The sequence below is a fragment of the Chrysochloris asiatica genome, unplaced genomic scaffold (assembly GCF_000296735.1).
Source record: "Chrysochloris asiatica unplaced genomic scaffold, ChrAsi1.0 scaffold00211, whole genome shotgun sequence".
Classification (NCBI taxonomy): Eukaryota; Metazoa; Chordata; class Mammalia; order Afrosoricida; family Chrysochloridae; genus Chrysochloris; species Chrysochloris asiatica.
In genome coordinates, this window is record NW_006408729.1 from 1,688,631 (window position 1) to 1,702,897 (window position 14,267).

The following is a 14,267-nucleotide window of genomic DNA, read 5'->3' on the forward strand; positions in this document are numbered from 1 at the left end:
CTGATTGGAAGAGATTTGTATTTGTGCCCATTCCAGAAAGGTAATAAAGAAACGGCTACAATCATACATTAACAGAGAACTTCCAGAGGTTAAAGCCAGATTCAGAAGAGGCCATGGAACAAGTGATATCATTGCTGGTGTCTGATGGGTCTTAATTGTGCTCATGAGAAATCTGTGTCTGGACCAAGAAGCAGTGATATATGAAGAAAAAGTGGCATCAGGATTGGAAGAAGACTCATTAACAACCTGCAGTATGCAGATGATACAACCGTGGTTGCTGAAAGTGAAGAGGACTTAAAACATACTGATTAAGATCAAAGTGTTGAAGAGCAAAGATGTCAACTTGAGGACTAAGGTGCACCTGACCCAAGCCATGGTATTTTCAGTTAACCTCTTATGCATGGAAAAACTGGACAGTGAATAAGGAAGACAGTAGAAGAATTGACACTTTTGAGTTATGGTGCTGCTGGAGGAGAATATTGAAAGTGCCAACTGGCTGCCAAAATAATCAACTGGTCCATTTTGGAAGAACCCCAGCCAAGAGTGCTCCTGGGAGGCCAAGATGGTCAAACCTCATCTCTCATACTTCGGACATATTGTCTGGAGGGACCATTCGCTGGAGAAGGATATCATGTTTAGTGAGGTGGAAGGTCAGAGAAAAAGAGGAAGAACCCCCCCAAGGAGATGGATTGGCCAGTTGGCAGCATCGATGGACTCAAGCGTGGCAAAATTAGTGAGGTTGGCCCAGGATCAGGCAGTGTTTAGTTCTTCTTTGTTCCGATGGCACCTAACAACAGCAATACATCCTTAAGGAGCTCTGGTACTGTAGTGGTTAGGAATTGGGCTGCTAAGCTCGTTTGGCAGTTCGAAACTACCAGCTGTTTTGTGGGAGAAAGATGTTTTGCCGTCTCGGAAACCCTGAGCAGGGTCTCTGTGAGTCAGAACTGACTCCACGATACTTAACAACAATAACAATACATCCTTAGTTTCCAACTTATGCATTCCAATCATAAGTAATTTTCAGTGATTTATGATTGCATGTATGCTCAATTTCAGACTGCAGATAGTGGTAAAAGTCTTCAATTTTTTTCATCTTTGGCATTAATGATTAGTGCATAAATTTGAATTATAGTCATATTAGTTGATAGTCCTTGAAGATGAGACAGAGGCTACAGCAGACAATAATAGTGTTGGTAATTGACTTAGAGTAAGTGAGATTTGTGTAGCCTTGATGCAGTGCTGTAGGATAAGCACTGGTCTGTTAGCCACAAATTCAAACCCAGCAGCCACTATCAGAAAACCCATATAGGGTTGCCATGAATTGGAATTGGCTTCAAGGCATACAGCAACAAAGACATTTTCCTGGTGTGGCTCTGCAGGATAAGCACTGGACTGCTAAACACATGGCCAGTGGTTCAGACCTATCAGTTGTTCCTTGAAAGCCCCATATAGTGTTCCTGGGAGTCAAAACTGACTCCAAAAGCACTTAAGTCAAATTATGGTTGTATAATTTAGTTTCAGAATTTTAAAGTATGTCCGGATTGAGTATTTCCAGTTATCTCAAGAACATACTTGCACTTTTTTAAAAGTTTTGTTTAAAGTGCTTTTATCTAACTTAGTTACAGTATAGTGATTTCTCCTACAGATAGTAAATAACAGTGTTTTAACCAATTTGGTCTGTATAATGACCCAAGCCATAGTATTTTCACTAATCTCATATGCATCCAAAAGTTGGAGAGTAAATAAGGAAGACAGTAGAAGAATTGATGCATTTGAGTTTGGAAGAGAATGTTTAAAGTACCATGGGCTGCCAAAAGAACAAGCATCTGTGTTGGAAGAAGGAAGAAGTAAAGCCAGAGTGCTCCTGGGAGGCCAGGACATATTGTCAGGAAGGACCAGTTGCTGGAGAAGGATATCATGTTTAGTAAAGTGTAGAGGTCAGAGAAAAAGAGGAAGACCCCCCAGCAAGATGAATTGGCAAAATGGCAGCATCAGTGGGCTCAAGCGTGGCAACAATTGTGAGGTTGGCCCAAGGTGGCAACAATTGTGAGGACAACGCAGTGTTTCATTCTGTTGTGCATAGGGTCACTATGAGTTTGTACCAACTCGATAACACCTAAAAAGAACAATGTTTTAAAAATAGGCAGTGTTCATATGAGTCTTCTGATTAGTCCCCATTCCTACATTAGTAAATTTACAAGCTTAGATGCCAGCTTAATCCTTAACTGTAAAATGCATCAGTTGAAAGTTCCCCGTGTGAGTGATACAATGGGTAGAAATTGCCTTTGTTTACATATTGCTATTGATAAATTACATGCTTACTTTCCCCTCCATTTGAAATGGAATGGACAGGAAGAGATTTAAAAATTATTTGGAGAACCACACTAACTTGCACCCAGTATATCACAAGTCATAGAAGAAAGCACTCTATCTCTGAATAATGTAAACGGTAGCAGCTTGACCAGAATCGTGTACAAAAACTTCTCTGAAGTAAAATGATTGGTCTGTTTTTTTTTATCCCATTGAGTTATTTTGTTATGCATGCTGTGTCATTCTACAAAACTTATGGGATCTTCATGAGTTGGAATTAACTTGACAACTGGTTTCATTTGGGGAAGTTTTGGTGCTTAAGAATTTAAACTGTCTTGAAAACTTTGGTAGATGTTAATCCAGAGAGTATCTCATGTCTTAGACCAGTTCAGCCTTAGAGTGAGTTATAAATTGGGTAGTGATAGATAGCGAGGCAGAGTAAAGGCAGGCATGCCAGTAGTAAGTAAGTCATTGCCATTTTGTTGTCAGGTGCTATCTAATTGATTCAGACTCATAGTGACCTTATGTATAACAGAACAAAATTCTACTCAGTCCTGCACCATTCTCAAAATGTTTGTGCCCACTGTTGCAGCCACTATATTTATCCATCCTTTTTTTGAGGGTCTTCCTCCTCTTCACTGAACTTCTAGTTAGAGGATGATGTCCTCCAGGGGCTGCTCCCTCCTTATAGAATGTTGAAAGTATGTGAGAGTAAGTCTTCATGCCCTCATTTCCAAGGAGCACTCTAACTGCTCTTCTTTCCAGGATACTTTTTGCCTTTTTGGGAGTCAGGAGCCTTATGTGTTGTTGTTATTAAGTGTCTTCGAGTTTGTTATGCCTCATAGCAACCCTGTATAGGGTTTCCTGATACGGCGCTGTGGGTTAATGTGCTGGACTACAAAGTTGGTTTGAACTGCAAGGTCAGTGGTTCAGGCTCACTAGCCGCTCCTCTGAAACCCTATACTGGGTTGCTATGGGTCAGAACTGACTCAGATGGCACTTAACAACGTCAGGTTTCCAAGAAACTGCTGGTGAGTTTAAACCGCCAACTGTGTGGTTCAAACCAACTTTACAATCCAGTACTTTATCCCACAGCACCACACCAGTACTCCAAGTAAAGTAAGTTTTGATTATAAGTAGGTAAGCTTGATTCATTATTAGAGAAATGCAAAGAAATAGAAATATTACAAAGTATTTAGCAATATGAAAATATCAAGAGTGAAGTTTTTTTTTTTCCTCCCCTATAGAATGACAGCCCATATCAAGGCGGTGTATTCTTTTTGACAATTCATTTTCCTACAGACTACCCCTTCAAACCACCTAAGGCAAGTATTCCCCCTTCAGTCTAATATTTAATATTTTATTTCAGAGTATTTTTAGACATTGAAACGATAGATAGATAGATAGATAGATAGATAGATAGATAGATAGATAGATAGATAGATAGATGCATAATTCTGACTCGACCTTTAGCTAAAAGAGTGGGACCTGGACTTGAACTTTGTAATGGGGATAACATGTACCCTATCCATTAGAGTTGTAAGGCTCAAATGTACTATATAGGTACTTTTTTTTTTTAACTTTATAGTGTTTATACTGATTTGGATTCTTTACCATAGTGTCCTGTACATAGCATTATAAATATTCACCTTCACTCAAAGTTACTGTGACAAGTCACATAAATTTTGAAAATCTAGAGGTCTATTCGTGTTTTGTTTCATTTGTCGTAGGCAGAACCAGTTGGAAACTGCATTAAAGTAGGAGTTGACCATAAATCAAACATTAGTAACCTAGGGACTGCCTGTATTCAAATTTATGTTTATGTGCATTGGAAATACAGAGTCACATTCTATATGTGAAACTGAATGATAACTTAAAAGTAATATACTGAGCTGGTCTATAAATTTTAGCTACATTCAGAAGTTCCTTACTTTGTAATGAATGTATAAGGGGGCTTCAGAAAATTTGTGGGAAATAGAATTGAAACATAATGGAATTTCCCCACAAATATTTTTGAAGCTCCCTCATGTTTAAATATCTTCCAAATGGCTTTTCAGTGCTCCTTGTGGTAAGGTGAAAGTTATGCCATTTCATTGATACTAACATTTTTTCTCCAAAGTCATATTTTCACTTGAGTTGAAAAGAGAGCTTGATGGGATTTGGGTCAGAATTTAAAATCCATTTTTAAAATTTTTGCTCATTGTTTTCTTATGTGTGTATAAATTAGATATTGGCTATTTGGTTTTCTGGATTTTTTTTCAGTCTTGGTCAATATCTTTTTGGGATGCTTGTTTTGATTTGAGAAAAATACCTGAAAATTTTTTTGTTTATTTTAGGTTGCATTTACAACAAGAATTTATCATCCAAATATTAACAGTAATGGCAGCATTTGTCTCGATATTCTAAGATCACAGTGGTCTCCTGCTTTAACTATTTCTAAAGGTAAAATGCTTTTAAAGTCAATAAAATTTCATTTGGGGATCTATTTATATGACTCTTGTATCTCTTCTGCCAACTTTTCAGTTTAAGAGGTGGGAAAGAAATAATTTATATCATTTGATGCTTTAGCAGTATTGATTAAGGAGATTTTGTGGGAAGATTCTGAAATACAAATTAGTATATGTAGTGGGAGGTTGTTTTGCCTGAATTAACCTTTATGACAAATAGGGAAATTAAAAATTTTTTTTCTGCTTTGTTTTCAGTCCTAAGCCATTTGCACATCTCATTCACATACTTGTTGCCTTTTAACTAGAATGTTATTACTTACTGACTGGTGGTAGTGGTGATGGTTATGTATGTGGAGTTGGTTACGACTCATAGCGAACCCTGTACAGGGTTTCCGAGGCGGTAAATCTTTTCAGAAGCAAAAAGCCTCTTTTGTGGAACTGCTGACCTTGAGGTTAGCAACCACTAACTACTAGTGTCTTTAAATCTTGAGGTTTCCATTGTGGGAAACCTTCTGTTTTGCTTTCTGTGTTTATTAGTTTTGGGTTTAAAAACATTAGGTGTTATATTGTAGATTATTTCTAAATGTTAGACTAGGATGGATCGCTAGATCAATTCTGGTCTTCTAATTATAGAGTCCTGGTGTTGTGGCGCTGTGTATTAATGCGCTGGACTGCAAAGTCGCTTTGAACTGCAAGGTCAGTGGTTCATGCTCACCAGTTGCTCCTTAGAAACCCTGTACAAGGTCACTATGGGTCGGAATCGGCTTGCCAGCACTTAATGACAAAAATTATAGTAGAGATCCATTATATGACATCAATGACAGGTTGATGTGAATATCCCAAATAATGTCATTCCATCTCTTTCTCTTTTAAGAACAGTAACAGTGTCTTTTATGTTACTTTCACCACACAATAAAATTGCCTACCCACAAAACAACTCCTTAATGTGATAGGAGATCTGCTTCTAATAATTTTCTGGTTTTGGTATTAGCATTCCTTACTCCACCCCATCCACTGCCATTGAGTCAGTTCTAACTTACATTGACCCTGTAGGACAGAGTAGAACTGTTCTACAGTGTTTCTGAGACTATACATCGTTAAGGAACCAGATACCTTTGTCTTTCTCATGTGGATAGTCTGGTGGGTTTGAACTGCAAGCCTTGCACTTAGCATACAATGCATTTGAATCTCTTAGATTATAAAGCATTTTTTGAACTTTTGACTAGAACCACTTGGGGGGGGGGCAATAATTATATATTTTCTGCTGTCAGAGCTATTATTGTAGGGGGTTTTGGGTTTGTTTTTTTTTTGTTTTTTTTTTCATTATTGGTGTAATTTTGTCTCTTAAGATGTTCTCCAAAACCAAAGTGCTGTTTTTTGTTAACACTTTGCATGGTTACTATTACATAATAAACATTAGAACTGAACATGATCTATGCCTGATACTTGGCATCTTCTGTGTTGGTATGATAAACAGATAAGGATAAGAAATAAAGTTGAAGGCTCAGAACATAGAGACATTTTGACATTTTTCCGCTTAACTAGTAAGTAGTCTTGTTACGCGCCGTGGAGTCGGTTCCGAATCATAGCAACCTTTACAGGGTTTCTGAGGCTGTAAATCTTGATGGGAGCATAAAGCCTCATCTTTCTCCTACAAAGCAACTGGTAGTTTCGAACTGCTGACCTTCAGTTCACAGCCTGATTCATAACCACCACTCTACCAGATAGTGTTGTTTATTGGTCCAGTGGTGAGGATTTTGGTTTCTTTACATTGAGATGAAATCCATACCGAAAGTAAGTAGTCTTAGGGCTATATAAATAAAGCGCTCTGGTGGTGTAGTGATAAGCCCTCAGCTGCTACGGTCTGTGGTTAGAACCCAATAGCTTCTCTGTAGTGAAAGATGTGGCAGTCAGCTTCTTATAAAAATATATAACCTTGGAAACACTGTGGGGTAGTTTTCTACCCTGCCCTGTATTGCGTGGTTATGAGTCAAGATCAGTTTGACAGCAATGAATTTGTTTGGACATGGCTTCTATTTCCATATTAGATTGATTCATACCACTGTGGATTGCTTTATAAATTCAAGGAACAAAACATTTAATAAACTACCTATTTTTAAAATAGGGAATTAACTAATATATCATCATTTGGTGGATACCTTAGAACTTCTCCTGAGTTTGATAATGTTTAATAGGAACTTCTCTTTTGTGATGCAAAATCTCTGTAAACGTTTGTTTCATGGAAATTAAGTTATAAACTTAATATTTCTCTTGAAGATTTACGTTTATGTGTTTCTAAATGCTTTGTGATACTAGTGCCTTATGTTGAATAACAAGCATCTGTTTTCTTGCAGTCCTTTTATCCATTTGTTCACTGCTATGTGATCCGAACCCAGATGACCCCCTAGTGCCAGAGATTGCACGGATCTATAAAACAGACAGAGATAAGTAAGTATGAAATATCTTTATGGGAGTAAGAAAAAGTGAGGTTTTTAACTGGTTGCGTTTATAGTCTGCTGTAAGTTATGTCCTGGTCTGGTGCTGCAGAAATAATGCACTGGACTAGAACCGCAAGGTCGACGATTCAAACTCACTGGCTTCTTGTCGGAAACCCTTTACCAGGGTTGCTAGGAGTCAGAACTGACTCGACAGTGCTAAATAACAAAAAATTATGTCGATGTCAGTAAGGCTTTTTGCCAATTTCTGATAAGATTATACTTGAAGGGTGCCAGAAAGCTAGCTATTGAACTATGATCGTTTAAAGAATCATAAATTTTTAATGTATTTTGCAAGCATGTTAAACACTGTTTCTTAAAGTATTAAGTTTTGGAAGAAAGCAAATTTTTCTTGATTCAATTATATTTTTAGAAAAAATTATCTAAATTTCTCAAATATTTGGCGTCTTTATGTTCAACATCACTATTAAAACCTGCGTATGTTATAATTAATGCTAAGTATACTTGTTCAATTAGGTACAATAGGTTAGCAAGAGAGTGGACAGAGAAATACGCTATGTTGTAGGGTAAGAGGAACTGCACTCTATGGTGCGCTTATTCATGGTACTGCCAGCACTTGAGTGCTGCATGCTTTAAGGCACTATATAACTAACAAAAGGTAACAACAGATTGCGGTTTTCTGAAAACTGCATTTAACTGCTTGATCTCTCTGTTCAGCTTGAAAGTATACTGAGTAATTATTGCTTGAAAGTATTCTTGCATGGCAAAATAATTTTATAGTAATAGTAAATGAAAATTTAGGTATCTTTTTAAAATTAACATTTACATTTTTATTTTAAATCTTTTTATATTTCAGTATTTTATGGAGTGTGATAATTCAGTCCAAATTTTTGTCAGTAAATAGTAATGTCATGGGAAGAGGGCAAAACTTAATCCTAAGCATCTTAACTAAATGTTTATTACTGACAAGCATGCATTAGTGTTAGCTATACTTTGTGGCTCTTTGTTTGCTAAATGAAGTCTGTTTTAAGTACTGGCTTTTTGAGAGGATATGTTAAATGTGAGATAACTGTTAATAGGATAGAAAGAATGTTTCTTAAAATTTAGAAAAGTAATTGAATTGCATTTAATTTTTGGTTTGGAAATAAGTCAGTTTTGTTTTTTTAGTTCAAACTAGAGAAGTAAATTTGAATATTCTGTGTTCTTTGGTATAAAAACTCAAAGTTATCACTGTATTTCTGTTTATTTGTTTACTTGGATGATTGGGATAAGTAGCTTGTAGCATGGGTATAAGTCAGAGAAATTGATGGCATTTGTTTTATCAGTGATTTTCCTCTGTAGCAACCTTGTTGATATGAATAAACTGTTGATGATCTTTCTAACAAAGATGATTGGCTTCTACTTCTAGCAATTCCCATTCAGCAAGTCTCTAGTAAGGCCTTATTAATTCTAATGACCACCCATTTTGAAAGTAATATAGTATTTCTGAATACATAGCACTCACCTCTTATACGTTCTGATAACACTTACTCTCCTAAATGTCTTAATTCTGTTTTGTGCTGGAAGTCTTGAAGGCCTTCTATAAATACTCAAGGTCAAGTAACTTCTACATTTCTCTCAAAATCTAGAATTAGATTTTTTTTTTAAATAAGTAATTGTTGGGTGTTGGTTTTATTAAAGTATAGAATGTGTATGCCATCCTAACATGCAGAAGAATTTTTTAAATGTTTAAATGTCAGAATGAGTATTTTACTTAATTTTAGAGTTTCCAATACAACATTAACTTAGTGGTAAGGGAGAAAACAGGTCTGGTTTTTGGTAGCCTTCTCAATCCTCAGTGCCACTTTCTTGTGCTTTACTAGAATAATACTGCTTTCAGAGCTAGGAGCTCTCTCATCTCCCACATTGTTTTTTGAGTATCAGTGCTGTTTCTTTGTTTGGGGGCTTTTATTCATATCATAGTCATTAGTGAAACTCGGCAATGAAAAAGAAACCTACCCATTTTAAGTAAGTGTTATGAAGTATTTGGCTTTATTTTAAATTTTAAAATGAATTCTTTCTTATTTTCAGGTACAACAGAATATCTCGGGAATGGACTCAGAAGTATGCCATGTGATGCTACCTTAAAGTCAGAATAACCTGCATTATAGCTGGAATAAACTTTAAATTACTGTTCCTTTTTTGATTTTCTTATCCGGCTGCTCCCCTATCAGACCTCATCTTTTTAAATTTTATTTTTTTGTTTACCTCCCTTCATTCATTCACATGCTCATCTGAGAAGACTTAAGTTCTTCCAGCTTTGGACAATAACTGCTTTTAGAAACTGTAAAGTAGTTACAAGAGAACAGTTGCCCAAGATTCAGAGTTTTTAAAAAAAAAAAAAAAAAGGAGCATGTGTATTATGTGGCCAATGTCTTCATTCTAACTTGGTTATGAGACTAAAACCATTCCTCACTGCTCTAACATGCTGAAGAGATCATCTGAGGGGGAGGGAAATGGATGCTCAATTGTCACATCAAAGGAAGCAGCATTACTCTAGCAGCATCCATTCTTAAAACCTTCCACTGTCAGAGATTTGAGGTTACATGATATACTTTATGCTCATAACTGATGTGGCTGGAGAATTGGCATTGGATTTATAGCATCAGCAGAACAGAAAATGTGATGTATTTTATGCATGTCAATAAAGGAATGACCTGTTCTTGTTCTACAGAGAATGGAAATTGGAAGTCAAACACCCTTTGTATTCCAAAATAGGGTCTCAAACATTTTGTAATTTTCATTTAAATTGTTAGGAAGCTTGGAGCTATTAGTTAATCTATCTTCCAGTACACTGTTTAATATAGCACTGAATAAATGATGCAAGTTGTTAATGGATGAGTGATCAACTAATAGCTCTGCTAGTAATTGATTTATTTTTCTTCAATAAAGTTGCATAAACCAATGAGTTAGCTGCCTGGATTAATCAGTATGGGAAACAATCTTTTGTAAATGCAAAGCTGTTTTTGTATATACTGTTGGGATTTGCTTCATTGTTTGACATCAAATGATGGTGTAAAGTTCAAAAGAGTGAATATTTTGCCATGTTCAGTTAAAGTGCACAGTCTGTTACAGGTTGACACATTGATTGACCTGATTTATGCAGAATTAATAAGCTAATCAATAGTGTAGCTTTAGTATGCTACACATGATACTGGCAGCCCTGGAGTTCAGAGATGGACTTGGGACCCAGCAGTTTTGAAACATGTATATGGAGTTGAAGAAATTTATTTTCCAGGTGCAATCCCCCCATTTAAAAATTTTCTTTACCTTGTACACTTGACAGCTGAAAAACAAAACCATAAAATGGGAATAATAATGGGTCAAATTTACAAAATAAAGTACTGTTTTGGTGTGGGAGTTGTCATGAGGCTGTGTTGAAGTGACTTTTCTATGTGGGATATTGAGTATCCATTGAAATGGATTTGTTCAGCCATTTACATTGAGCATTTAAATGCAACAGATATCATTTCAGGTGACTTAACATGAATGAATAAAAGTCAATGCTATTGGATTTTGTTTGACAAGTGCTATCTGTGCCACTGATTTTAACTTATGTAGTTAACAAAGGCATTATCTTCACCCTTCCTAATTCTGACCCTGTGGTTTTGCCTTCCCCCCTCTCCCCTTGTTATTCTGATTTGTCCATTGCTTTATTATAGTCCTGTATTCTATATCTAGCACATCTGTGACTTCTCCATTTTCACATTTTTGCACTGCTTACACATGTGTGCAGTCTTACTCCCTGTCTGCACACAGATGTGGCAAGCGAGATAAATAAATGTTAAAGCTTGATTTTTATAAACATTTTAATATGTAGTTTGGACATGATTTATTGACTTAAGGTTGTTTGCTTAAAACTGGAACTGAAATGCATGCCTTCTGAAGAAGTTCTGTAATAAGCAGTTAATTGGGAAATATCAATCCAGCTATACAATTTTCCAGTGAGTGAAATTTTTTCATTCTAATGCTTAATGCTTTAAAAATACTGGTAGCTCCTTAAGGGTAGATGTTGTACTGTTAAGACTTCTTTTGGATTCAAATTACGATTGAGAAATTACTATTAACGTACTAACCCACAAGGTAAAAAGTACTAATGTTTGGCTGTTTTCAAAGTAATTGACTTCTGAGACTCCTATACTCTTAAAAATAATAGCTTTAGTAGGCATGTCATTTCTTGAAAGCCAACCGTGAATGAAACAACTTACCAGCTTTTGGGTCTCTAACTGACTTTCAAATTGAACTCTAGCCTTAGACAGCACTTAGGTATTAGAGATGATTTCCTTAAATCATTGTCATATGGATGACTAGTGGGTTTGTCCAGTTCTCTCTCTCTGCAATATTTCATATGCCTCTACTAAGGGAATAAGCCATAAAGGCTTCTCCAGGTGTAACAGACAGTAATTTAAAGTACCTGGAAAACCAACATTTTTGAATGTATGAACACTGGACTTAAAAAGAACATCTAATGCAGTCCTACAAAAGAATCCAAAATGTTGCTCACCTTCCCTCTATCCCACCCAGGAATTTGACACTACTTGTGCCATGCATAGAACTGAAGTAAATACTAGCAGATTAAGAATTGACTTTGGCTCTGCCTATTTCCTACATCCTTTAATGCATAAGCAAGTTTAACACGTTTCTTTTAACCAATAGGGTTATAGAGTCCATTTGGCCTTTTTCATGACATTTTGTTCTGGGCAAGTTTGCAATGTGATAATCAGATGTAAAAAATTGAAAACCTAAAACAATAATTAGTTTCATGTGTGGGTGTTCTCACATTTTTAAAGTATGAACCACAGTTAACTAGTGGTCTCAGGGGTAGTGAAACACTCGCTTTTTTTTTTTTTTCAATGGCTTAGTTGAAGTATACTTAAGATGCTGCTCATGCTGTGTTAGTGATTTTGGGGGTGACTCAAATTAGCCATGTTTTGTGTTGGCATAACAAAACTGTTATATATGCTTGTCAATCACTTTTCAGTGAATTTGTCTTCTATTTTATGAGGAACCCAGTTCAAGTCACTAATATTGTCTAATAGTGACATTTGCATATAAGACTTGTAATAGTTTAAAAGTTAACTGAGCTTAAAGGAATTGTTACCATTAAAGTCTGTGTTTAAAGACACTTTTGTCTTACTCAGTAATTCCAGCTTAACACATGAAATCCACACTTGAACTAAATATTGTGAGCTCAATTTTGAACTTCTTAAAAACAACAGAAACTTGTGTGAAGAACAGTTAAGGCTGCCTCTGTAGGATAAGTCCTGGACTGCTAATAGCATGGTCAGCAATTCAAATCCACCATGCTACGCAGGAGAAAGATAGGCTGACTGCCCCCGTAGATTCAAGCCTTGGAAACCATAAGTTATAATCTATGGTACTTGAGTTTGATTCTCAAAAGTTTAGGAGCCTGTGTGATGCAGTGATTAAGCTGCTTAAGTGGGGGACATGTAGCAGACAAATTCAGAAAATTTGTCCAGCTTTGGAAATAAAGCTGTTTAACACTCGTCTATAGGGTCACTGGAGTCTTGGTCTGCTACGAGTTAATGTGCTGGGCTACAAAGTTGGTTTGAACTACACGGTTGGTGGTTCAAGCTCACTAGCAACTTGGAAATCCTATACAGGGTCGGAACCAACTCCACAGCACTTAGGGTCACTGTTACTTGAAATTAACAGCAGTGGGTTTTGTTTCTATTATGATCTGGAGACCAACAGTATTGACATTTTAAGTGCAAATTATTGGGCCACACTTGAGGTTTATGGAATCAGAAACTGGAGTGTTCAACAATCTTAATTCTTCCAGTGATTCTGATGCATGGTCAGGACCTGTTTTAGAAATCTTTAACTCTCTTTATAACAGGGCAGTCACTAATCCTTTGATCTTGCAGTTGTGAGTTTAATTTCCATTGTTTAATTTGTTGAACTTGTTATATTGTATTACTAAGTACTAAGTTTTATTCTAACAAGTATTTTGAATTATAACAGTTGGTTTCCACTTCAAATTTGAATATAAAAGCGCGCTTCCTAAATAAGCTCAATTTACTTATATATATAATTTTAAGCCAGGGGGCAACTTGTTAAAAGGAGTAGCCAGGCACAAAAGTACCTTTTCAGCATTGCAGTAAGTATGAGGGTAAGTGAGAAATTATTGCTACTAGGATTCCAAGTCATGCATTGGTTTATTTCAGGCAAACTTGTTTAAATATGTGTCTTAATAAGTGAATGGCTACAAATTCTAAGGAACACAATCTCTAGGCTGCCACCAAAGGTCCAATCAAAACTTGACTTCATAGGGCATGTATTGGGCCAATTAAGTTTACTGGTGAGAGGATTGCTTAGAAGGTTATGGTGATGTTTTTAGGAATTTCAAAGGGGCAGTCTTAATGGTCTTGGTGGGGTCCTGGAGGACATGTACTGGTCTGCTGACCAATAGTCAGAACTGCCTCAATGGCACTTTAACAATCTTGATAGATTTTTCTTGACTCAGGACAATATTGGGGACATAAAGAGAAAGACAATGGGAAACCCTTGGTGAAAAAAGCACTTGTGCTTTTTTTCAAGGGTAGCTAGGGCTCACAGGAATTATTTTGGAAAACCTTGTCCCATCCACCTGATGTTACCCCTTCAGAGAGATTTGTTTCCAGAACAATTTGAGCAGTGTAGCATTGCAGGTCATTTTGAACCTCAAGGTTGGCGGTTCAAGCTCACCAGCTGCAGCCGCTCCCTTAGAAACAACTATATAGGGTCACTGAGTCCGAACTGACAAAACTACCATTTTGATGTGTTAAGTTGAGCAGAGCAGAATTTTTTGGGGAGGGGATGTTAAGTGCCCTGGGTTCTGACTCAGCGACCCTGTAAAGGTTTCCAAGAAGAGGCTGGTGGGCTTGAGCTGCCAACCACAGGATTAGCAGTTAAGTGCTTATCCTACAGTACCACACCAGAACACCCTGGGAAAGGGTGGTAAGTGCAATCAAGTCATTTCTGACTCTTAAGCAATCCCTACATATGGTTTCCA

At 36.6% G+C, this 14,267-nt stretch overlaps 1 protein-coding gene across 4 annotated transcripts in view; it reads left to right on the plus strand.

Moving 5' to 3' along the window:
* The window catches only part of UBE2D3 (ubiquitin-conjugating enzyme E2D 3), a 38,472-nt gene extending 27,706 nt beyond the window's left edge, over positions 1-10,766 (plus strand). For 2 of the 4 annotated variants that reach the window (XM_006872715.1, XM_006872717.1), the window contains exons 5-8: positions 3,558-3,635; positions 4,647-4,752; positions 7,112-7,205; positions 9,284-10,157. In XM_006872715.1, coding sequence (XP_006872777.1) covers positions 3,558-3,635; positions 4,647-4,752; positions 7,112-7,205; positions 9,284-9,329 — 324 coding nt within the window. In that variant the 3' untranslated portion in view covers positions 9,330-10,157. Of the gene's footprint in view, positions 1-3,557; positions 3,636-4,646; positions 4,753-7,111; positions 7,206-7,729; positions 7,780-9,283 lie in introns of all 4 variants that reach the window. The other 2 variants (XM_006872714.1, XM_006872716.1) reach the window with 2 other exon arrangements.
* The last annotated feature ends 3,501 nt before the right edge of the window (positions 10,767-14,267 follow it).